Here is a 26,107-nt window from a genome sequence, read left to right on the forward strand (position 1 = left end):
TAAAATCATTGTAATTTTTTGCTATAGTGTGGGACCTAAAACCTTTGATTTTACTTTTACCTCTCTCGCCGATTGCGAGCCCCGAATAAGGCTTGATTGAAAACACCGATGACTACATACTCGTGCATACTAATGTCGAGTGCGACTTATGTAAATATATGACTAAGCTCTCGTATAATGTCATCGATCTATTCCCAGGCGCGCACGCTCAAGACTCGCGAGCTTTCGGAGCCGGCACTGTCCATGAAGATCGCGGAGAAGATGGCCGCCATCCACAAGATGGACGTCCCCTTGTGTAAGGTGCCGCAGTGGATGTGGAGGAAGATGGACAAGTGGCTGCGGGCGTCCCTGCAGCATCTGCAGCACTACAAACCCAAGGTCTGACCCTCGACGTGCTCAGCTATCTCATTTGTCACACGTCCTGATTTTTATTCCATTTCCTGGCAGTTCGTACTGATCACGCGCAGGATTTAAACATTATAACCTACACCAATCATGCCGTGTCTTCCTCGACCTTCCTCGTTTTCTGCATCCGTGTAGAGCGAATGGACGGCTAAAGAAAGGGCTAAAAAGATTTACAATGCAAATGTTGATGGATGCAGAAAACGAGGATGTGAAAATGAATGATGTACGAATATAGAGGATGCGTGTTCTGTATGCAAAGACATAGTAAAGTGGCTAGTTCTGTCTTCGTCCTATCCGGTTTGTTCGTTTAATATAATATGAAGTGTAATGTCCCTTTCCGATCGGCTCGTGAATTACAATATCATAAGTAAATTTAAGAATTGATCGTAACAATATACTCAAACCGTAATAAAAAATATGTGATTCGATTTAAGTTACTTATTGACAATTCTCGATGGAATTCCATTGTAATTATAGAATGACTGTTTTATATTTACTAGTGTGAAGATGCCCGTTAGAGGGTGAAAGCGCTAATTGGTCAAATAAATAAGCAGATGTGTACCGAGTATTTTCAATTTATATCTTATATTTTAATGTAACAATAAAATAAATGTATGTTGCTTTTTTTGTATTTGTAGAATGATAAAGAAGCCAAAGGAATAAACAAAATGCGCGAGTACAAGCTGGAGAAGGAGGTCGCCTGGCTGCGAGATTACCTCTCCACCGTGGACTCTCCCGTAGTCTTCTGTCATAATGACCTGCAGGAAGGTAACGTCGCAACATCTCCATACACAATGATATAATAATTATGCGAATTACAATACCCTCGAATCTCGTCTTCATATTTTTCTCAGGAAACATTTCTATAGCTGATTTCCGAAAGTATATATAATCCAAATATACTGAAAGAGATCAATTTGTATGTTCCCGATAATTATACTAGAGCGAGATCTCACGCACTGTTTTACACACCCAGAAGCCGCACACTAATGCAAGTCAGAATTCGCCCATTATACTATTAGAATACGGTTTTTGCGCATAATATGAACATATTTTTCTGTACATATCGGCAGTTTAGCGGCTATCTGTTTTCTATACATCAACTTGTCATTTGTAATGTTATTCTATTTGATATCTACAATCTACGACAACCCGTGGAGTAGCACTGACAACAATTGTTAAGTAAATCAGAGGCACTGAGGTTTTTGTTCAGGGAAACAGTCAGCCAGTTATGCCTATGCAATATTACCTCGAGGTATTTTAATCAAAATCTGACTAAAACCCATAGCTTAGTTTTATTATTTTTGTTACATAGGATTCATTCGATCTGCCGTAAAGGTCAATAAATTATAACTATATAATGCGATTCAACAATTAATAAATTGAAATCAACATACGCTTGTGAATATAACATCTGAACCGAGCATAACGAAAATTGAAAACCTATTGGTGAAATGGTGAATGTTACACTGTGATTACTTAACCTAGCCGAAGATCATAAAGGCGTAAAGCCCGTGCAAATGCCTACACTTACGTATTCTTAACAGCGCAGCTTCATCTCTGTCGAAAATATCTAAATATCGAATCAATCCCGTCAGGAAAAAAAACACAAAAAAATGTCTAAAATGGTTTCGGCGTACTCAAAATTTGTTATATTTTATTTTTTAGGCAACATACTTCTTAGAGAAGAAGAAATACCCCACAATGATGAGACTAACGATGATTTGAACATAGACTACTCCTCCGTTAGTTCCGAGAGCTTGGCGCGTATCGCTTCTCAGTCTGACGCAGATATGAGGTCGGCTTCCGGTGAAGAGGATCTCACGACCGGTCACGGAGATCTCGCAGCCGGACAGAACCGTCTCGCGACCGGTCGCGGAGATCTCCCGACCGGACCGAGCCGTCTCTCGACCGGTCACGGAGATCCGACAACGAGACAGAAACATCTCGCAACCGGTAGCGAAGATCTAACTACCGGACAGAACCGTCTCGCAACCGGACAGCTGAATCTCCACCCGCACTTGGATGAGGACTGCGCAACCAACGATTCCATCATAAGCAAGACCTCCGAAGAGTCAGACAACGGAGAACCGAAGTTAGTCCTCATCGACTACGAATACTGTTCATACAACCACAGAGGATTCGATCTAGCGAATCACTTTGTCGAGTGGGCCTACGATTACACGAACCCGGAAGAGCCTTATTACTATGAGATTTTCGACCACTACCCCACATTGGAACAAAAGGTAAAAACATTGTTATCCATATAAACCGATTACTTCTTGATTCAAATATATTTCTCTCTCGGAAATTCACCTTTTATAAAGCCAATAATCCGCCACCTAACGGGTGTTTTGTTTTGTTGTGATAGAACTTTCGATTGGTAATACTGTCTTGTCGAGCTAACGATAACAGTTTTTTTTTTTGCGTTTGTGCTCTGCAACAATACTCAAACTAACAATGGAACGCCTTACAACGGAACAAAGCTCACGAATTATGGAAATTTACTTTAAAAATCTGTGTCAAGTTTGCCAAACGCAGGGTTCTTTGTGAAACCGTGAATTTATCATGAGACAAGTTTGGCAATAATTTTACAATCTAGCGATTCGAGGCAATCGGATTATTTCCTATTGGGCTGCGTTAAGTTCACGGTATATTCCCATAGGGGAACAAACCGATAACTCTCGAAGCATCGGAAGCCAATATAAAACGCATCATTTTGGAACGCTGTATTTGTTACAAAAAGTCGCAAAAATTGAACAGGCTGAATGCGTTATGTGACTGTTAGTCGCGGAGGACATTTTGTCATTGTTCGAACGAAGTATAAACAAAGATATTCCAACAAATATTTGCTTCTTTTCAATTTAAAGTTATATCACACTCAAAAAATATCCAATACTATAATCTGCCTTTTTTTATTTGTTAAATGCAAAGCCGAGATTTATATATGTCGCCTGTATTTATATGATTGTATGTCCATTTTAGTAGTTCATCACGAGCGTCGATTTATTATTTAATAATTAATAAACATCGTTCAAAGCCGGGTTCGCACGAAAACGATACAATACATAAGACAATTTTGTCCTGACCCATCTACGTGACTCGACCGCAGGACAACACGATGGGACGATTTGACCGTCGTTCACGCGTGGAGCGCTGCAAAAATGAATACACGACGACGCGAGTTACGAGCTAGTTTGCGAAAAACCAGAATAGTCAGAGGTCAAACAGAATAATAAAAAGGGAGCGACACGCACGTGCAGAGTGAGTAGCTATCGTCCCACTTTCCTGTCCGTGTGAACGCACGTTCACCGCCGGCCTGTCTATCTCTAGGACAATATATCGTTCCATCGTTCTGTCCTCGTGCGAACCCTACTTTGTTTATAATAATATTTTGATTTGTTCTATAGAGTTAAAGCTGTTGGGAATATGGAAGTCTCGGTAAGTAGGTTGTATATTATAAATTAAGAGTTAAAAATGTTGCGCATCTTGGAAGCTTATTCCTTTCAACAATAGATGTCGCTGGTGTTCATCGTACTTCCAATTTCTATGAAAAACTAAACCAAATAAAATATTTCCATTTGTGAATGTGGAAGTCAACTGCCCGTAAGCGGAACGGTGAATGTCGCACAGCGTATAATTCACTCAACCCGGCTGATCACCTAGAAAATATGAACATTTTCATGTTTTCGCATTGTCCGCTAGATTTAATAAATAAAAATAATTTACTAAGATGAATCTCGCCCACATCTATAAAGGTTTCAGCTATTGTACTTATGAATGAAGAAATATGAATGTTCATCATCGTCATTCCCCTTTTCGCACCTAATAGTGCGTAGGGAACTGCACTCAGGTCTCGGGTTGGATTCCCGCGATATTTCATAGTGAATAATATTTAATAGACTGGCAGCTGAATGTGAATGTTACACGTTGGCTGCTTAAACCGGCCAATGACAGGTCACGAGCCCTGTAAATGCCCAGACTCCCATATTCCCTTCGCAAAAATGTTCTTCACCCGTGTTGTAATATGTTGATCTTGACATTGTCGATCGATATAATACGTCACGTTGATTTTATTCTCTCAATATTGCGATGTTCGATCAGCCTTCTTCTTTTTCTTTTTTGCTTTCTCGCAGGTCTTTCGCCCCGGGAAACAGATAACCGGGGGAGAGTAATTCGTTACCGACTAAGTTTATTCTAATTCTGTCCTTCATTTACACGGAATGATTTTTGATATCTATAAAAATATAAATAATTAACGCAATCATCGACTCAGTAATTATACAGAATGCTCGTTGAATAATGTCGGGCGTTCATGACCGCGGTGAATTGCGATTTAAAGAGGAATAAAATGCTATATTTAAAGTGAACCAAATAAATTAATTTCTTAAAGAACCGGGGTTGAATCTGCCTATGAAAACTACTGCGAGGATGCATCTTTCCGTTTGAAAATGATTGCTACAAAATATTGGTTCATCTTCATTCGTTTTTAAAATGTTTCGATCTATGAATACTTACGAGAAAATACATAAAAATTGATTATTGAGTATCGTCGAGGCAGTCTGATAAAAAGTAAGGAAATCATTTTATTTTGCCATTTTAAAACACCGTTCTTTCAAAATTGCGCCATTAAAAACTAAGGTATCGAAATATTATCTCATTTTTATCTGAAAACAATATTTTTTTTACGTATTTCTGATAAAAAGTATGCTTAAAAATTTTATATAACTAAAATATAATTACTTTTCGACTGGCAGGTTATGCCTCTTGAAATCTAGACTGTACCCGGGTATGTCGGTACTCGTATAAAGACGTAAGTATCGGAGTCAAATTTGTTCTAATGATTTAATGATAATAAATTAAATAGAAATGTGATTGAAGCAAAATCTTACAAATTTGTTTTTGAAATGAAATACGAAAATTTTAAATTACACAATGTTTTCTACAATTTTAGGTTAAATTTGTTTATTGTTGTTGTTGTTGTTGTTATATCAAACCCTTCTTTATGGAATTGTGTTTTTTTTTTAAAGAATAATAGTTAATTATGGTTGTAAATATTTAATTTCTACTGTAAGTTTTTAACAAAATTTTAATGCCGTTGAATGGCTGATATCAATGGTTGGTGCAAATTTATATTTTTAATGACATTTTAAAATTTTGAAATTGTACGAATTCCTTAAGTTTTATCAGACTGCAGCCCTCTTTAAGTACCATTATTTCATATATATTTTAAAACCTAAAATATTACAATATTTTTAGGCAAAATATTACAATATTTTTAGGCAAAATAAATTACATAGTTATTCTCGTAAAACTAAAAAAAAAATCCTGTATTTTTATATCAATGTTAAGTGTGTACGCAGACAATATTGCCTTATCAATTTTGAAAAGAAAAATAAAAAGAAGTTATTCGGGTGAACAAATAATAAAGTTTTATTTGAAGTGCGTTCCATCCGTTATGACCGGTGCTGTTGGGTTCGAGAGATCATTGAGTCGGATATGGTCGGATGAGTCTGCACGAAGTTAGGATTCAACATTCCGCATGCGTCACTTTTGTTGTCAATTTTTAGCCGCAAGTTCGGGTACTCCCGCAGCGAGCGCGCGAGCACGCGGCCACACACGCGCGGGCGAGGACATGTCCCAGCACAGTACGGAACATTTGGCAGTAATCACAATGTATCACTATATCACTAATAACACAATACTTGAGAAAACATACTGTTTCTAACCACTGTATTTTGGTATAGTATAGTCTGTGTCCGGGCGGATGAGGAATACAGTTTCGCGTGTGAAATAGAACCGGAATCTCGGACGAGTGTTTGCCCCTCGATAGCTACTCTCGGGTAAAAATGCCAAAAAAGGAAATCGGCCAGAGAAAAGTCCGCCTCGCGGTGCGGCGGTCGAAGCGTTCGCCTTCCGCGCTTAAGGCCCCGGATTCGGTTCCCGGACTTGATACTTTTCAATGTATACACTAAATTCCACGGGTCTCGGCTCATAAGACATAGCTTCTGAGAAAAATGCTATAAATTATTGTAATAATATGTTTGCTAAAATACAGTGGTTTTAAACAATGATTTAAATAATTAATTAATAACTTAATGTTATATTATATCTTTAAATGGAACACACTTGTCAAATGGTCGGTGATATTATATTACTCGAATGCATCGGTTTTAAACAAATATCTTATTGGTTAAAATATGGAAAGTGGTTTTAAACAAAGTTGAATTTTCAATAAAAATACAAACGGATAATATAGGCATTTGTTACTAACCTCTGTATTCGAGTACAATTGTTATTTTGCAGTTAAACAAGTAAAGCTGTGTACGCAATATGTAATATTATCATTACTCAGCATTACTTTATCCTCAGGCGATGTGCGAAGACCACTTTCGGTGCTTCGATTGCATTGTAATCCAATAAATTTTATGTAGAATGGCTCGTATTTAAATTAATCGCTAAAATACTTTTGAATGCGAGTATTTCAGCCAATGTAGGATTGAATCTTAAATTTCAAATCTGGTAGCCAAATCCGACGAACTAATTAGTTAGAAATCATTTTTTAAATACAATTCATTGTTATATTATGTTGTTAGTCAAAGTTATAAATTCAATATATCCTCAGTTTAGATAAGGTTTTTTTTGTCAATAAGAGTGGTTCACTCCGCGCTTCTATTTGAGAGGCTCGTTTGCAGGTTGGAAAGAGAGGATATCGAAGGAAGTTGATGAAAAATACACCACACCCAGATCAACTGTGAAAAAATCTCGGATTTCATTATCCGAACCCCTAACACCAGTTTCACAGTCGGCCATCTAACCGTAAGCGCCCCGGATTGTGATGCGATCAACGGAGGTATCTTACACGGGTAGATTCGCACAGGCAATAAGGATAATAAATGATAATAAGAAACAAATGGCGTGATCTCTTCAAGTGAAATGTGAGACCTACTGAAGTCCATCGATAGTGCAGATTCTGTGGTTCTTGTGAAGGTTCGCCACCCTACTCCCTACTCCCTACTGGATAAAGATAGCCAATACCTCGTACACTATAAGCGAGTCAATAATACTGTAATCCCATTTACACAAAAAACAAGGGAGGTTCGGTAGCCGCAACGGAATCGCCATATAATGTTATTGCCGCGCATGTAACGAGCTCGATGTCTGTTTGTAGGAGATCTTCATGCGGCAGTACCTGCTGACGATGGAAGGAGAAGTGCACGCGGAGCAGGTGAACCGACTCAACTCCGAGGTGGACGCCTTTACCCTCGCCAGCCACCTGTTCTGGGCACTCTGGGCCGTTGTGCACGGAGCCAACAGTCAGATTCCGTTCGGCTACTGGGTGAGTTAGTTAGCATTCTAAAACACGTTGCTAGAATGAAGCTTTTTGAAACTTCTAGACAGTTGTACAGTGCGGATGACAGATTCTACTACTATTCGACCAACTGACTGAACTAAATGACCGAATAACCGAGTGAACTGCCGGTATCTAAGGGTGCTACTAATTTTGGTTTACCCCGGAGATTTTACGCAAAAGACTTGCATAATTTTGAACTTCCAAATATTTTTATCTTCTCTCATCGGAGTAACGATGTCCCATTGGGTGCGATGATGATGATGTTAAGATTAATGTATTCGATTGTAATTAGTGATTTATCTCCTCAGGATTACGGAGTGTCCAGGATGGAGTGGTACGGTCGCCTGAAGGCCGAGATCATCAAGAAGGGCTCGGTCGGGGGAAACTCACTCAAGAGGAAGATCGTGGAAGTGGACATCTGAGTCAGGCGAGACGCGACTAGCCACTGCGCAGCACGCCACGCCACGCCGCAACTGCACGCCAGACGGCACGAGAGAAGATAAAACTAGTCTAATTCAACGCCTGTTGAAAATTATCATTCTTAAAAATTGACATAAAATTTACGTCACTCTAATTAGCACAATTTGATTAACAATATTTTGGGTATGACAGATATCAATATTAGATGTTTTTTCAACAGATGCGAAGCTGTTGAGAATATGGGAATTTAAGCATTTACTGAACTTATGATCTGTCATCGGGCGGTGGTTTATTCCGGCACGAACCATGTTCAGTTTATGATTGCACTGTAATTTCTACATTATGCAAAATCTTCGTTTTATTTTTCCCACAGTTCCAAATGTTGTTACGTCGTAACAAATCCAACTTACACGGGATTACCCCAAAAGATACATATTATGTATAATATAATAATGATAACAGTGACCGTGAAAATCTGCGCACCTATTTGGCATAACGGATTGTTGTTTGTTTATTCAAACTCTCGTATCTAATATTATATACGTATCTAATAATTAACATTGACAATAAATTTCCTTATAAATTATATTTTAAAAAATGAGTCGTAGAGTTTGAAAACTGTTCTGGCGATTTTCGATGATTATGAGACACATATCCCTTATGACATCTCTATCTCTTTGCTATCAAAATTAACGCAGAGAGGGTTTAAACTCTACGACTCAAATATTAATATAATAGGAAATGATTTATTTTTTCCGGTGAAATTCTTTTCCATGTAGTATTAGAAAAATATTCAGCACTCGGATGATCGAACACCGTACTTTAAAACTCTAAGATATCTAAGATTATTATTTAAATGTCTGTCCTCAATCTGTCCCCATGCTGTCCCCATTACAATTGTTGATTAGATGGCCCGCCGAGCACTTTTTGCTATTAATTTTTATCTGTGTTTGTTGCTTTGACGTATTATAAATAGACGAGTTGTTTTTGTTTTAATTTTTTTAATACAAAATTTAAAAATGTAAGTAAGTTTCGGTAGAGTGGGATTCGGACCTCGGACCTCCCGATCCGGAGTCCGCGACACTACCCACAAATTGTCGCTCGTAACGAGTGTATTTAGTTTGACTTCATTAGTTTGTTTATCGTCTAAAGTATTGCGCATATTACTAATTGCGGATTGGCACCCGACTGGCTGTGTTAAGACTGATCATCTTCTATGTAAAATATGATCGAGGCACCGGGTGCGGAAGAGGAAAAGATGACGAGGGTTTAAAGTTAGTTTTAGTCTGTAGGATAATGTTTATAATTTGGGCCAAGTGATAAAATGTGATGGAAATTTTGTTTAAAAATTAAACTTAAGTACCTAATGTCGTAGCGAATAATTAGATAAATTAACTAAGGAAATTATCAGTTAGTTTACAATATACGTACAGTGATCTCTCATTCATTCGTGTCTCGAGCGAGCAGAAGAATTCGCGTGTCCGGGAAGCGTATTTCGAGACTCGGAAGCGTGAATGCGGGCAACGAAATGAATGGGGCACCGAGCGCACTAATCGCTAGTAAAAATATAGCAGAGTGAACAGGATTGAAATGCGACCTTTCGGATGAATATGTGAAAGGGTTACGAATGACGAAATCAAGAGAGAGTGCAAATCTGAGAGAGGTGTCATTGATAATATGAGAATAAGGGTCACTGAAACGGTTCGGTCATGCGTAACAAATGACTGACGAAAGAATGATAAAATAGATATATAAATATGGTAATGTTTAACGTTAACTTTTCTCAAAATGTTAAGCTGCGTCGGACGAGCCGATACCGAATGAACGGATATTGAAAGTAAATTTTAGTGTTTAAATCAAAATCTTTTCACACGTTCAATTATCAAGTCCGTAGGACTTAATAATTTATATGTTAATTTTTGTATGCTTTTGATGACGATAACGATTCTAATATAACTATCAATGTATAAAAAAAATAATTCATCTTTATATTTTGGATACGCTCAAAATGGCTCGAAGCCAGCGTCGTGTCACTTTGACATCACACGTCATGCCCGCCGAGGCCAGCTGATAAGCATGGCGTGGTAATGTAATTAGGGCGTGTGTTTTTCATTTTCAGGTAATTCAAAATATCTTTATTTATATTATATATTGTAGAAAATTTATTTGATATCGCACGGAAAAATTAAAGCAGTCGTCAGTTTTAGCTTATTTAAAAATAATAATTTAAAAATGTGGAAAACCCTCACTTATTTTTTTGTTTTCCCGTGTATTTACCATTTTATCTAACTTGTTTGTTTCTGTAAAAATGTTGTAAAAGCCCTTAGGGTGTTGAAATAAATATAAATAAACATTCATGTTAATTGTGATTATGCCAATAAAACGTTTTAGACCGGTGCAAACATTTTCCTTTTGTTTTAAAAACGCACCACATATTTGATGAATTTTTTTGATACTAAAACCACATTGATATACAATTTAGGCATTATATAGTCTCCAACATATTATGCCACTAGTCTCCGATTCATAGAGTCGTTTACTTCCTTACTCCCTTACTGGCATAGTGGCATAGCGGTAGTCAAATTTATACCACCCGGAAAAATGTTTTGCATTTTTTGAATACTTTTTTTATACTCAATACTCAGAGAGACTTTTTCCACGAAGCTATCACATAATATTCTTATAATTTCACTCGTGCGAACATTCTCGAGATATTTTTACTTTGAATGTATTCTGCGAAAATTCATTAATTCAAAATTTTAGTTTTAAGATGCTTAAAGTGTAAGACTGATCAACTTACCTTCTCGTATTATGAATGATGGAGGTACACCGCGATAGCGCGAGAAAGAAAAGAAAGTATGATGTGTTTTTCGGAAGCGAGATTTAACTCGGACTGGATTCTCGCAGAATAATTTGTGTTTAAGATAACACTGCATCGATAATGGTGCGAAAAGCGCTGCGCTACTGCGGCGAGTCACCTTGTCTGCGTGTAATTTCAGACATTTTTTATCGTGTTTTGGTAAGTCAAAATGTTTGTTCAAAACAAATTCCGGAATTTTTCCTGATGGGATTGATATCGAATATTAAACCGTTGTTGCGTTTTCATCAAATGGGCAAAAACTATCATGTGAAAGCGTAAGATGAAACGATCCGCTTTGACAAAAACGCAAACAACTATTGTGGTGCTAATGGCCCCTTTTCATTGTAATAATTTACGCTAAACCTATTGTAGAAATTGTTACTTACGATTAGATGTATTTTAACATTATTTAATTTGTATGCCCCTTTTTAAAACAAAATAAGATTATACAATTTATTAACAAATTAACTAAAAAAACGTGTTTTATTTCATTTTTAAGTTAGATGTCCAAATCTTTAAAGACTTAAATTGTAAATATGTACCTAGATGTGCACATTTTTCATTAATGTAATGTATTTATTTTTAGATAGTTGTACAAATAAAATTTGAACACCTAATAATTATACCTCAACTAATAAACAATAAATGTACAAATTTAATTTAAATCAAAACATTGTTACTAAATCCAAATGCTCTCCGATGAGACTTTCTACCTATATGGATGTTTCTTTTAAACAAAACCCATCGCCATCCCACAAAACGATGTAACAGACCCAGCATCCGTAATCTCTTTCGGATAATCAAAATATAATAAACCGAAATCAGTGATCGAACATCCCATTTCCAAGATAAACAAAAACTATTTTTTTCCGACTACATTAGTCTTGTACATGACACGTAAGGCTACTAAATACAGGGGTCTGAATATATAAAAAAATTTCTTTCGGTTAATAATAATTATTAATTCCTTCATGTCGGTTTGCTTTATAAAGTGAAAATATGGAGTGAGTTAGCGACGTCTGTTAAACAGGAGTACACATTTATAAATCAGACCTGTAATTATTATATGTATTTCCATATTATAATGGATTGATTTTTTCCTTCGTCCCATTAATATTGGGGGATGGGGCGAATCTGCTTATGCTATAAAAAACATCCATCTAAAAACAACGAATAAAGTCAATAAATACTAAACACCGATGGAAGGGGAGCGCTTGGCTACCATTTCAAGAAATTTTTGTGTTTCCTTTCCTTTCCTTTCCGGTCAACTGGTATCCAAAGCATAAAGTCTTGCCCGGTAAGACAATTAAAACAAAAAAAATATTTTTGGATAGATCTGTAAAAAAATAGTGACGTAATGAGTGTCCAAATTTATATGGAAAATAAATTTATATTGCTTTCAGAATACCTACCCTTATCATAAAATAGATTAGGTTCCGAAACCGGTTGGCTAATAATATATGTTGTGGTTGTGGTCTTGTGGTAATGTTGCGTATTTAGTCAACCACAAAATGTATGCCTTTTTTCTGTGACTGAGTTATGAACTCTTTGTAAAATGCCCCCAAAATGGAAATATTCAAGTAAACAATAATTCAATAGGTACCTACCTAGATGATTCATATATATTTTAGTTTATGGTTGTTTACTCGTTTATTGTCTGCGGACCATGAAGCGTCCTTAAGATGGCCGCCTGAAGTGACGCGTCAGTGGGCTGCCGCGTTTCTAACTCATTTAGAAGAAATTATTACTGCTGGATATTTGAGAATACTCTGGTCGTGACATTAGAATTTTAGCCCGTGAAAAGGTAAGCAATACTCGTGTGTCCCTATTTTCTATATGCCTTTAACTTTAACATGTTACTCGCTTCATCCAAACTATACAGGTTCTACGTTCATAAATTTACTCATAAATTATCGAAGTAAGTCAAACACTGTTTATAAAATTAAAATTTTGACTATATTTTATAATCACCTATTTGCACTCGAGTAAATGTTAGAAATTGCGTAGTCATGTTAGCATTGGCGGCCCCCGTGGTGTAACAGTTAAGACGCTCGCCTTGCGCACGCGGGGTTTCGGCTTCGATTGCCGGTGAGATCACTATTGCGATTTGTCTCGAGCCTTGGTGTTCTGTGACGTAAATCACTAGATCGGCTCTTAAACGTTCCGGTTGTGAACCAGAACTCTGGACGAGCGTTTCGAATGTCTATTGTCCGATAAAAATCCCGATAAAGGAAATCTACTAAAGATAATTCCGCCTCGTAGTGTAGTGGTTGGCGGGTTCGCCTATTATGCCTGAGACCACTTCCGGGTTCGATTCTTGGCAGCGTGGACGTAAAATAGTTGTTTTAAAATCGGTTAAAACCGATTAAATTGAAAACCGCAATTATTCACTATTTCCAAACTGGCGACTGAATCAAGACTGATAATTTTATCTTCCAAGTAACAAAGTTGATGTAAATACGCTGAAATCGGGAGTACCAATGCACTGCCATACGCACCACTGGGTGCAGCTAGGGAAACGATGATGATAATTAATTATGTATATTTAAAAACAACAACGTCTGCAGACTAACTAACTAACTAATGTATACACATTCTTGCAGAGGATGGAGCTAGCCTTTGTGAGTGTCGAGGGAGTTCCGAAGACTAGCGACGCCGAAGACAATCTCCAGACTGGGCCAGAAAAGTCTCCTGCAGATAGAGACTCCCTCCCTAAAGACTCCAATGAATTTTCCTACCCAGAAGTTCCACTAATCAAAGCCGAACTCTCAACAGACAGTGAAGATGATAATTATTCCGAAGAAGAGGTATCGCCATACTCCACTAGAAGTAAGGATGCAAGATTTACCACTGTCAACATACAACCTGGAACCAGTACCGGACTACAGCACAGCGGAGGAGTCAGGGACGATTTGGACCCGGATACGTCCCATCCTTCTATTGAGCGAAATCGTTTGGAATCTCCTACCGATAAAGAAGGGAATACAAGTGAGTAAGATTAACTCTTATCTTTGCTGTCTCACGGGTTCAATTCCCAGTCAGATCACAAGATGTAAAATGTGTTTTTTGTAATATAGGCGTCCTGTGCTTCATCAATCAGGCATCTTGAGCTGTTGTAGTGCTATAAAAAGACAAAAAAATATATCGCCGTGCTCGCGTGACTTTTATTTCTCGTGTAAAATAATATATTTTTTCTTTCAGATGAAATCCATTTTTCCAAGAACGTTAAAAAGTATGTCAAAAAAGTACGCCCGCCGATTGATCCTAATTTTAAAAAATATGCCTGCCCAGAATGTGATCGTACGTTTTCAGAAATGACGAATTTAAAAAGGCACTTGTTAATTCATTCTGGCGTGAATCCATTCTCTTGCTCAGAGTGTAGTTATACCTGCAAACAGAAAGTTACTTTGAATTATCACATGTCGACTCATACGGGTGAAAAGCCATTTTCTTGCCCACAGTGTCCATACATGTGCTTTAGAGTAAGCTCCCTAAAAGCGCACATGTTAAATCACACCGGCGAAAAACCTTATTCTTGCTCGGAGTGTAGTTATACTTGCAAACAGAAAGTTACTCTAGAAAGTCATATGTTATCTCATACTGGCGAGAAACCATTTACCTGCCCACAGTGCGAATACGTGTGCTCCAGATTAAGTGCTTTAAACAAACATATGGTAACTCACACCGGTGAGAAACCATTCTCTTGCACAGAGTGTAAATACACATGTTCGCAAAAAGGATCGTTAAAATCTCACATGTTTACCCACTCTGAAGTCAAACCGTTTTCCTGCCCAGAATGCAAATATACTTGTATTCTGAAAAGAGCTCTAAAGAAGCATTTGCTGACTCACACAGGTGAAAAGCCATTTTCTTGCTTGGAGTGTAGTTACTCTTGCTATCAAAAGGGGTCTTTAAAATCTCACATGTTAACACATTCGGGCGAGAAACCTTTCGTATGCTCAGAGTGCACACGCACATTTACAAGAAAACATTATTTAAAAAGACATTTGCTCACTCATACTAATAAGAACTTATTTGCATGTTCTGAGTGCGAATTTACGTGCAACTTTAAAAAGTATTTGTTACAACACAGAATTTCTTCGCACGGGAAAAATCAATTTCGTGCTCAGAGTGTAATTTCAAATATATCTTAGATCTCTCAAATGAGATATCCTTCTTTCAATCAAATGAAAATATAATCTGAATAACTCACGAAACTTAAACGCAAAATTTACCTAATACAAGCGTAGAACTTACGCTTACACCTGGAATGTTTTTAATTTTTTTTGCACGAGTGGAAAACTTTTCTATTGATGAACACATGTTACTGCTTGGGGTAGAATTATTGTACACACGTTAATGTCCTTTTGCTGTTGATTTGCATAGTTCAAACTATGCTAAATACTCTCCTATTCCACGGCTCCACATATTAGCGAACAAACATGGAAAATTTGATTTATTTATCTTCATACAAATTAAAATCATTATTTTTTATCATCTCTTTTCTAAATTATTAAGTGTTATACTTGTTTTACTGTTTATACTATGATACATCGCCTCTGTTACTTCAATACTTTTTATATTTAAACTCTTTATTTATTGTTAATTTGCTGCATACCTATGCTATATTTTCTTTTTTAATTTTCTTTTATTATTTCTTTATTTTCTGCTGATTTTATTTTATTTTGTGTATTTATATTTTCTATACTTGTGTTTTGTTTCATTATAATTATTTTTCAATATTATTTTATACTTTGTCAAAGGCGTAGGCCCTCGAAATAAATAAATAAAAGAAAAATAAATGTGACCATTGAAATAATAGTTTGATGTGAATTCAGTAGTTGATTGTATGATTTTATTATACGCATTATATCAAGAAGCTACACTCCTGTAATTCACAATAAAAATTGTTGTATTATGGTAATTGTAACTCGATGTACCGGTTATTGCAAACAAAACATATTTCCGCAGCAGAAACAGTTCTGTTCACTGTACTACTTAGTACCAACGCTCCACTAATATCTCCGTGAAAATTTTAAGCGCTATGAGATCATGGCTTACCTCTTCGTTCACGTTTTTAAAGTAACCCCCTAATTCCCATCCATAATTCCTCCTTATTTACAAACTCATAAACGGTCCACGCGGCTTCACTTTGGAATTATCTTCCATCCACGATCAAATTATGTTTCTCCATCAACTTTGAATCTCTTTCATATCCTTTTTCCTATCGTTCCTCTCTCCGATGGAGGATATCATGGCAACAATTTTCGCAAGTTCTTCAGCCTAGAGATGTGCTCTTTTCCTACACTACGTCTTCCCCTTGACTTGTAAAATGTTATTTTCTCGCCTCTCATCACATGCTTAAAGTACTCGAGTTTTCGTTTATTTATGCTTTTCTACCAAGAGATGCGCTTCTTTATTATTTTTCATCTGTCGGAGAATGTCATGGTTTTGGATTCTGTCCGCCTAGGAGATTTTTAATATCTTCATGTAGCACCACATTTTAAAGGCTTCTATTTCAAGTGGTTTGGATGAGTTCACATTTTGACGACGTAAAAAATATTGCGAAGACGTAACATCGTACAATCCGCATTCGGAGGTTTAAATTGAAGTTTCTGCTGCAGAGGGGGTCACGCATCCTGAAAAAACAGTCTCGCGCCATCCGTATTCTGACTTTGATCTTCTGTGAGTGATCCCATTTATCATTCAGCCAACATTCTAAATATTTATATTGATAGACTTGCTTATTGCTCAATAACCTGCGCTCCAATTCTTAAAGCCATTGGTAGTTTGCGGTTTTTTTCTCTTCCATAAACTCTCATATCTTTCCCTTCTTATATTCCCCTTTTCTTTTAATTGGTACCGGTATTAATTTATTTATATATTCCCAGTTGTATTTTAGCATCTGTTGTATGTTATTTTTTGCATGCGTATTAAAACAATAAAATAAGTTACATTAAAAAAATGTAAAAATAGTACATAAATAGTAAAAACGAATGATTTTTAAACCCACCAGAAACGGAAGTGGAAAAAGGTAGAGAAGAACAGACCAAAAATCGAATTTGTATGAAAACGTCGCTTTAGCGAACTCGAAGGACAATAGATCATTAAAGAACATATCTTTCGGTATTTTACATAGGCTCTTTTTAAATGTTATTTTTCGGTTCTAGAAGATTTTTACGGTGGTTCTTTTGTGCCCGTGTTTGAAGTTTTCCTTATTAGGATTTTCTATAAAGCGTAAAGATTCGTGTGCTAATTTACGGTTAAGAAATGCTCTTATTAGTGGAAATGCGGAATTCCTGGATTATAGTGTATTTATCACACGTAATGGCCAAAATAATAATAGATCGTATCCAACATACCCCAACTAGTCTTATTTTTTGTTTCTCAGCCATAATCCTGATACAAATATTATATTCACTAAATCCCCAGTTACCCGCATGCGGCGGCTTACAAATCAAACCAGTGATGATTTAGATCTGTTTTGTACCTCGCCGTTGATAATCCAGGCCCGCATTTGAAAATGATCAGAGATTTCACGAATAGTTTTATACTAACTCTGAACTTTTTGTATTTGTATATATATATTGGCACCTATATGTTATAATACAAGAATACCCACGTAAAAGTACTATGGGCATATAATGATAATATAGCAATAAGTAATACAATGTAATTTTGAATGCACAAAAAATAATATAATACTATCAAGATAGTGCCCTGCTCAAATGAATAATGTAGGCAAAAACGAGGCAGGTTAATTTGATATGCCATAAAAGAATTGGATTGAATTCTTAAATGTAACGAAATTTGTGTTGTATAATGTTTAATGACTAGATGTTCTGAAATTATTCTTACAACTAAACAAAATAAATGCTAAAATTATGTGTATTGTTTTTCATTTAAGTCCCAGCAAAAGTTGTATCAGTGTTGAAAAATGGGTTATTATAGAAATAAAAGACGAGTGATACTTGAATCATGTGACCGGTTTAATCGTTTTCGCGAAATCATCGCGACTGGTATATTTGTGAATATTGTAAACCGGTTTGAATCGTTCTTCGCTGGTTCCGTATCATTGAAGTATTAAAATGGATCTAATTTGATGATTTCGCACCGTTGCATAACGCATGTTAGTGTAAAACGAAAGTGCGAATTTCTCACTTGGGAGGTTTAAATGCGAAGCCATCACATTTGTCACAAGCTTGAAAGTGAAATCCCATTAAAAAACATTTAAAACCAAATTATTCAAGCAAAGCGAAAATTTTGAATTCCCACATCTCTAAACTACAGTGGCTCTTGTAAACCAGTGGTGGTATCCTAAATTTTCTCCACCCCCTAGAGCGGTGGTTCTTAACCGGTGCTCCGCGAAATTATGAAAACCAAAATTTAATGTTGGTTCATTTACTGTGCGATTTGAGTTGCATATATACTGGCTAAATGGCAGCACCCTTGCAAAGTGAAGTTGTCTGCGCTCGTCTCACAGCAGTGGTCACCAGAATCATTGCTCGGTTACTAGCACTTCCACGCAAGGGATTCCCCTTGCGTTATTGCGTTTATGTAGCTTATATACAAACTTTGAGATTAAATAATCTTTTATGCGTTTATTTCGATAATGTTGTGTGTATGCTGTTTATAAAATAAGTGCATCTTTAATTTAAAAATAAAATACTACAGTTTTCAACCTCATATTTGTGTGAGATAGATTTCTCGACATTAACCAATATAAAAACGAAGAAACGTGAAAAACTTTGTATTTTAGATGAAGAAATGAAAATACCTATATCAAATATTAGACCTAACATCGCTGAAATTTTTAAAAGTCGACAAGCTCAGGTGTCACATTTCACCGCAAAAAGTTTCATTGTAGTATTTATGTTTTTATGCATTTTTTTTATTAATGTCATTTTTAACTATTCTGTAATAAAATAATCAGTTTTATTTTTAAAAGTTATCTTTGTATGTCTTGAATTTTTAGTTTTGGTGTACCGCAAATTTTCCTTATGATCAAAAGTGCTTCCTGACTTCAAAAAGGTTTAGAACCACTGCCCTAGAGAGTGATTAATTTGAAGATTATTTTTTTATGTGACGATTCTTTGCTTCATATAATGGCCACACTGACGATTAAACGTTATAAGTAAAACTGCTTCAATAACTGAAATAAAACTAATACGGTTTGGTCAATATTCAACCTAATTAAGTGTTTTGGGTTATGCTTAAGGTCGCAATAATGTTATAAATGAAAATCACCGTGTTTGCTTTCACGTATTCAAATTTTTTGACGTTTAATCATCAGTGTGGCCATATATGAAGCAAAAATTAGTCGCATGGAAAAAAAAAATTCATTTGTTTATTTTTACTTTGATTTTGTTTGTATTTTTTTTATACAGAATAATGTTCCCTCACTGGGGCGTCCCGTGCCGAGGGAAACTCAAATTAACCACTCTCTAGCTAGGGGATAGAGAAGATTCATAATTGCACCCGTGGTATAAATTAACGCCTATGCATACTGATGGAATAAGGAAGGTAAAGTAAACAATCTTACTTATAAACCTCGCATAAAGTTATGGATGGCGACCACAGAAACTCACTCTCCGGTTGCTCAATACGTTGAGGTTGTCCAAAAACAACGAAAGTGAACAGTGGAAAATAAGAGTTGCGAAAACAACACCAAATAAGAAAGCACTTTATTATAATTATGTTCCCTTTCCATGCGGCTACATAGTAATGTAGTAATGTAGCATCGCTGATTAAAGACGGAGGATGAATAATAGGTTACATTAAGAGTAAATTCAAATTCACAGTTATATAACTATAGTCCTTAAAATATAGCTTGATTAGAGTGACAGCTGTCAAACTAATTTCATTACCTAGTGATGGAAATTACTGATCACTGATCAAATGGATTTTATCAGTTATTTCATGCAATCATGAAACTCTGTTTACGAAAATTGATATTAAAACACAAAAACAAGCCTATTATAGTGTGTTTAAGACAATTATTCACCAAAAATAAGACATTTATACTTTTTTCATGAACAACATCAAATGAATTATTTTTTTATTCGATCAATTTACATTGATTAATTTGTCCCATCTCTAACGTTTTTGCAAAATGATGTAAATTTGTAAGAACGTCGTTAATAATTAGATTTATGTTAGTTTTATAGCTGATTTTATATATTTATGTGTCAGGCATTGTATTAAAAAAGTAAATTAACACGCCAGATACGAATGATTTTTCGTATGTCAATATAAATAACTCCTTAGTTACTACAAAGTTATGTCGTCACTTTTTCTGACAAATGTCATTCTAATCAAGCTATATTAGAATATTGTTCTGTCAGATCACATTGTTCTGTCAGATTACACCGCGCGGCCATTTTGTGTGAGGAGCATAGACAATAGGTATTGGCAAACAGATTTGCCAACCTGCATCAAGAAAAAAATCGGTAGATCCAAGGACACCGGGCGGGGTGTTGGTGAGGAGGGGACGGAGGGTAGTTTTCATTTTTATATCAAACCAAATGGCGCCTTCCATGGACTGGTTAAGACGCTTGCCCGACATATCCGGTTCCGGACTCGATTTCAAGTGAAATTACAATAGTTTAATGTATTTTTGCCCTCAGCCTGGTTGTTTTGTGATGTATTTTACCACTGTAGCTAGGCGTCCTGGCTTGTTGCGGTGAAAAATTTCATTAGTAAATGAAATAGAAACTACCAAAATTTGAAGAGAAATAACATGATTTGAATTTACCAACATTGAAAATAACCGGAAACCATTATTTATCAATACTAACCAATCAACGTATGTATTATGTACGACCAAAAGACAAGCAGTTGTTTTAATAATAAACAGATGCTGTAAAAAATATCTTTCTGACCAAACATAAAAATGAGAATATTTGGTTTATTCATTTCATCATAGGAGTTGTTGTAAAGATTTATATAGGTAATGAGGTAGTAATTATAATAGAGTTTTTTGGCATAGGTTTGATTTTTTCAATTTAAATTTTATTTCAACTTTACATATAGATAGTTTGAATATTTGTTTACCATTTTTTGTATGGTCTAATTCCGTTAATAAATAAATGTACATAGCAAAATGAGATTAATAACTCGTCAATTTAAATTAAAAAGACATAGACAATCGAAGATGACGATGGATGTAGAATAACAGAAATTAAAAACATTACAGAAGTCTGGAAAATATATTTCCATTAACTTTTTACTGGAAACTGTCCAGCCACAATTGATTTCCGAAATATTGGCGAACGCGAACCAGTTTCAGAAATTAGAGATAAAAGTCATTGAGGTATGTTCGTAGCTACAGGAGTAAGTAATCGCAGCAATTCATTTCCACCAGGAAAGGCTCTCAGTGTGGACGAAATTTCCACAGAGAACATAAAAAAAAATGGGAGACTATTGTGTGGATATGTTTTACACAATATGTAGCCACATCTGGGAAGACAGGAAAATGGCCAAAGGATTCGTGTCATTCTGTTTTTATACAACTACATAAAAAAGCTTTGTGAAATGTATTTTAGTTAGAGAAATTAATCCTTAAGGATTTAGTCAATTTTCAGATTACAAAAATAAAAACATTAAAAAAACAGTGTTTTTTAAAGAAAAAAAATTGGGATTAAAAAAAAAATGTTTACCGTGATGAATGTTTATCTGAAGCTCACGGTCTTAAACTTAGCAAACAAAAACTGACAACTTTTTGACTTGCAAAACACGAAAGCGAATTGCCAAAACGACAAGTAACGATAGCATTCGTGTAAAATGACCTTTCGGTATAAAAACGATATAGAAATAGTTGTACGCAAAAGCAAAAACGAGGACATCCATACTATGCGAAGTATGGCGAAGATTCGGTTTCGCTTCGTCTCTAACACAAACAATTCTGCCAAATCGAACCGAATTCTGCCATTGAAATCTTGTGATAAGGGCCCTGGTCCTGAAACAACGTGTATACTTACGCATTTTGAAAACAACATAGTTAACTACTCGGTCGAGTGAATTAACGAATGAAGTCGCAAAAAAGACATTGTAGCACCTTTGTAGGTATACAATGAGCAAGTGAATGGTTTCTTACGATGAGAACTCGTGTGCTTTATTAAATTGCATTTCAGCGAACACGTGAACGTGCACTGTGAGCATTAAAATGGTTTATACCCAGCATGGGTACGCATGCGCGATGTAAGATACTTCTTATACAACATTTATATTTAAACTTTGAGCAAGAGAACATATTCTCTCCAGTATGGGTACGTACGTGCTTTTTTAAACTCTCTCTTAATGAACCTTTAAATGGACAATTTGAGCAAAATAATGGTTTTTCACCAGTATGGGTGAGTACGTGAATTTGTAATCTTGATTTTATCGTAAATCTAAAATCGCAATGCAAGCAAAAGAACGGTTTTTCACCCGTATGGGAGAGCATGTGTTGTCGTAATCTACTTTTTAATGGAAATTTGTATTCGCACAAAGTGCAAGTACCCATATGGTTTCTCACCCGTATGGGTGCGAATGTGTAATTTCAAATTGAATTTGGATGAAAATTAAAGTTTGCAGTCTGAACAAGAGAAAGAGCTTTGAGAGTATGGGTGCGCATGTGTGTTATAAGATTAGATTCCGATGAACAATTGTATATACATTCTAAGCAAGAGAAAAGTTTCTCCCCAGTGTGAGTACGCACGTGAATTGTAAGAATATATTTTGTTGGACATTTGTATGAACAAATTATGCATTGCTGCTCCCCAGTTTGTGAATAAACGTGCGATTTAAAATTCTCTTTCGGTGATACGTTTGCTCGCAAAATGGACACGTGAGTATTTTTTTTATTGGGACTATTTGACTTTAATCTATGCTTCTCTAAATATTCCAGTTTGATTTTCTTTATCTCAGGCTTATCTGAAACAAAATTTTACTTGAATATCAAAATTTTAGAATTGTAGTCCCGTGGCTAGTGTTGTGGAATCGCGGGCCAGAGGCTCGAGGCTCTACTCTACCCCAACTTGATTACCATTTTCTAATAGTGAGTTATTTACAACTTGTTGAAAATGCCCACCGAAATTGAAATATTTGGGTAAATTATAAAAACGCTAATATTTTGTTTAAAAAAAAAATAATTCAGCACCAACTTTTATTAGAATAAAATATTATTTTATGATTTAAAATAAGTTTACTAGAAACGTTTTACGTTAGAAAGTTCACCTTTGACTGGTTTATTTTAAAAATTAAGGGCGCTCTTCACATTGATACAAGCTATAGCAGGTATTTTCATTATTCACCATAAAACAAACCTTTGTTTGTTTTGGAAAAAAACGCGGCAATATTTAAAAATATTTAAATTCGAATTCATAACATAATCTTCCAGTACATTATTTCTTATAATAACCTTTTAGTTCATGTTAGCCAATTTGGAAAAGAACCCCATTTTAATTACTGCATTTAAAAATAAATAGATACACTGTAATGCTATTTATTAAATAATTGGCAAAGATTCAATTGTTTTTATTTTTGGACCACAATCCTGGTTCATTATTGGCGTCATACCATTCGTAAATACATAGACTTAAATATTCCCTTCGCAAAAATGTAGGCACTGCATCCAGGGTGTCTGAATAGTTTTTGTAACATGGTAGGTTAGATAAGTGTTTTCAATATATAACCACTTTTAAAACTATTCTTTCAGGTCCACTCTGCCAGGAATCAAAACCAAAACCTCAAGCATGGTACATAATTCAAGCTCCAGCCGATTAACTGAAAGTAATAATCGAGTCGAAATTCGTTAAATTAAAACCAGGCCGAGTGTTTTTTGTTTGGTAAATAAATTCAACAAACACATTCGTATTTTTCCATCTTTTGAACACAGACAAAACTTCAGTTAAGACTATTATTTTTCATTGTTTTTTTTTAATAAACACAGTGCACACTTTTATTATAGTGCAACAAAGTGAAGATTCTCAGAAATCCGCATTACATGGCCAAGCCAACCGTATTAACTCCATTTGATGTCAGTCGTTACAAGAGTTTGCTGCGTTCGTTCTATTATTACTTCGTTCCACACGAAATCAAACCACCGCACACCTGAGATTCTTCTGAGATACCTATTCTCAAAACGAAGTATTTTGCTGTTTTGGACCCTAGTAGACAGTTGGACTGTTCGTCCCGAGTTTTCAAATGGAAAAGAATCTATTTCTACTGCACGGATATCGTATGGATGAGTTACTACTGTGGCCGTCAGATGGCGCTAAATCAGGCAACTTAGAATTATAATCCAGTACTAAAATGCTTTCAAAACGGGGTACGTTGGACTTGTTATTTACAACGTTACAATATAAACATATAAGGGCAACAATGAAGACAGCATCGATACTATAAACAATTTATTCTCGGAGCAATATTATACAGTGATCTCTTTTCTTTGACAAAATCCAGTTATAAATGCGCATCTTAAACATGAAGATTGGTTTGGAGAACTTAATATGTTCATCCAAGATGGTTAACTCATGTGTGGCTATGCGGTAACGGATGTCTACCTCGGGTAAAAACATTTAATAACGCTCTTATTTTTTTTAATAACCAACTCATATTTTTTGGAATCCTTATATGGACTTTTTTACACCAAAATAAGGAAACATTTTTATTAAAAATGCACGGGCTTTTTCTATAAAAAACATTTTCTTCATTTTGTAAAATAAATTAAAACAAACAAAAGAGATGCCAGTTTTATAAGTGGTTTATTAAATTTTATAAGAAAGAGCACGAGAATATAGCATATCAGAAGACCGACAAGGACACTATTAGTTAGGGGCGGAGCTTGAGTGACCGAGAAAACAATACCGAAAGAGCACGATACAAAATTATACCACTTGTGGGACAGAGAACACATCAGTCGCGTGCAGTTTTTTGTAGTATACTGAGCTGACGCTGTATTTAACACACCGTGTTCCCAAAATGTTTCAACAATTTATTCACAATTTATCTGATTTAAATTATTTTTTGACAATTCTTGATGGAATTTCATTGTAATGATTTACATACATTTACATATAAGTTATTAATCAAAAATACTTGGTACACTTCCACTCATTTCCACACTTAAGATAATATTTTGATTTCTATAAATCATCCTTACATTGTATAATATTCGCCAGTCTGAAGATGTCCATTAGAGGATGAAAGCGCTAATTGGTCAAACAAATAAGTGGAAGTGTGCCCAAGGATTTTTGATTAAAACCTTATATGTAAATATAAGTTATTACAACATTAAAAATAAAAATACCCCCTGTACACTCCTCTAAATTCGCCTCTACTCAATATAACCTCCTGCCTATTCACTTTTAATCAATTTCTTACCAGTCTACGAATGGAAATCAAATAACACTAAAAAAATCATTTCCTCAAATTATTTATCGATAACCCTTGACCCATGTGATTTAATGTTAAATAATATATTATAATTTGTTTTTAAAAAGGTCTCCGAGATATGTCCATTTTTGTTTTAATTATGTTCAACTAAATGTATTTTTATCTGATAATCTTTAATTGTATCAATCCCAGAATGAGTTTGCTAACTCATGGGAATACAATTGTGTTTTTGTACATTTTTGTATTTTGAAATAAATAAAAAAATTACATAATTTATCATGTCGCTCATCCGGTGCAATAACGACATAACTGCAGTGAATATGATTTTATTTTATTAAAGATTGTTATAGTCATAAATTACTTTTTAAAATATATTTTCACAATTTTGTTGAATATTACGTTAGTTTGGACTGTTAATTTGTTAACGGATTGCAAAAAGTTTTCAAAAATTACTTCAAATGATCTCAAAATATACCAATAAAATATTAATGCTTATATTTACGTCGTTGTTGTACTGGGATAATATATTTTTAGACAATTATGGCAAGTTATTACCTGTGGGTGAAAATAAGATCACCTTTATGTCTACACAGGCACAGACACAAGCGCTTTCGGCAGGTCCCCGCGCGCAACTTACAAATCAGGCGTTGTTGTCACTAGTACTTATAAAATTGTTCAAATTTTTCGTTGGC

General features: G+C 35.3%; 2 protein-coding genes across 12 annotated transcripts in view; both read left to right on the forward strand.

Moving 5' to 3' along the window:
• Positions 1-10,726, forward strand: part of LOC148278235 (choline/ethanolamine kinase) — a 35,589-nt gene extending 24,863 nt beyond the window's left edge. For 4 of the 10 annotated variants that reach the window (XM_088231717.1, XM_088231714.1, XM_088231713.1 and 1 more), the window contains 6 exons: positions 199-378; positions 1,044-1,173; positions 2,074-2,651; positions 5,976-6,053; positions 7,577-7,744; positions 8,068-10,726. In XM_088231717.1, coding sequence (XP_088087843.1) covers positions 199-378; positions 1,044-1,173; positions 2,074-2,651; positions 5,976-6,053; positions 7,577-7,744; positions 8,068-8,181 — 1,248 coding nt within the window. In that variant the 3' untranslated portion in view covers positions 8,182-10,726. Of the gene's footprint in view, positions 1-198; positions 379-1,043; positions 1,174-2,073; positions 2,652-3,815; positions 5,808-5,975; positions 7,745-8,067 lie in introns of those variants that run through there. The other 6 variants (XM_088231720.1, XM_088231718.1, XM_088231719.1 and 3 more) reach the window with 4 other exon arrangements.
• A 1,981-nt stretch (positions 10,727-12,707) lies between these two features.
• LOC148278236 (uncharacterized) lies at positions 12,708-25,055 on the forward strand. Of its 2 annotated transcripts, none has more exons than XM_088231727.1 (3): positions 12,708-12,843; positions 13,643-14,027; positions 23,737-25,055. In XM_088231727.1, exons 2-3 carry the CDS (start codon positions 13,646-13,648, stop codon positions 23,802-23,804), a joined length of 450 nt encoding a protein of 149 aa, XP_088087853.1. In that variant the 5' UTR covers positions 12,708-12,843; positions 13,643-13,645; the 3' UTR covers positions 23,805-25,055. The 2 variants fall into 2 exon arrangements, with proteins under 2 accessions (XP_088087853.1, XP_088087852.1); XM_088231726.1 differs by lacking the exon at positions 23,737-25,055 and adding an exon at positions 14,241-15,333.
• The last annotated feature ends 1,052 nt before the right edge of the window (positions 25,056-26,107 follow it).

The sequence above is a fragment of the Micrasema longulum genome, unplaced genomic scaffold (assembly GCF_059751315.1).
Source record: "Micrasema longulum isolate JH-2025_06_02 unplaced genomic scaffold, ASM5975131v1 h1tg000905l, whole genome shotgun sequence".
NCBI lineage: Eukaryota > Metazoa > Arthropoda > Insecta > Trichoptera > Brachycentridae > Micrasema > Micrasema longulum.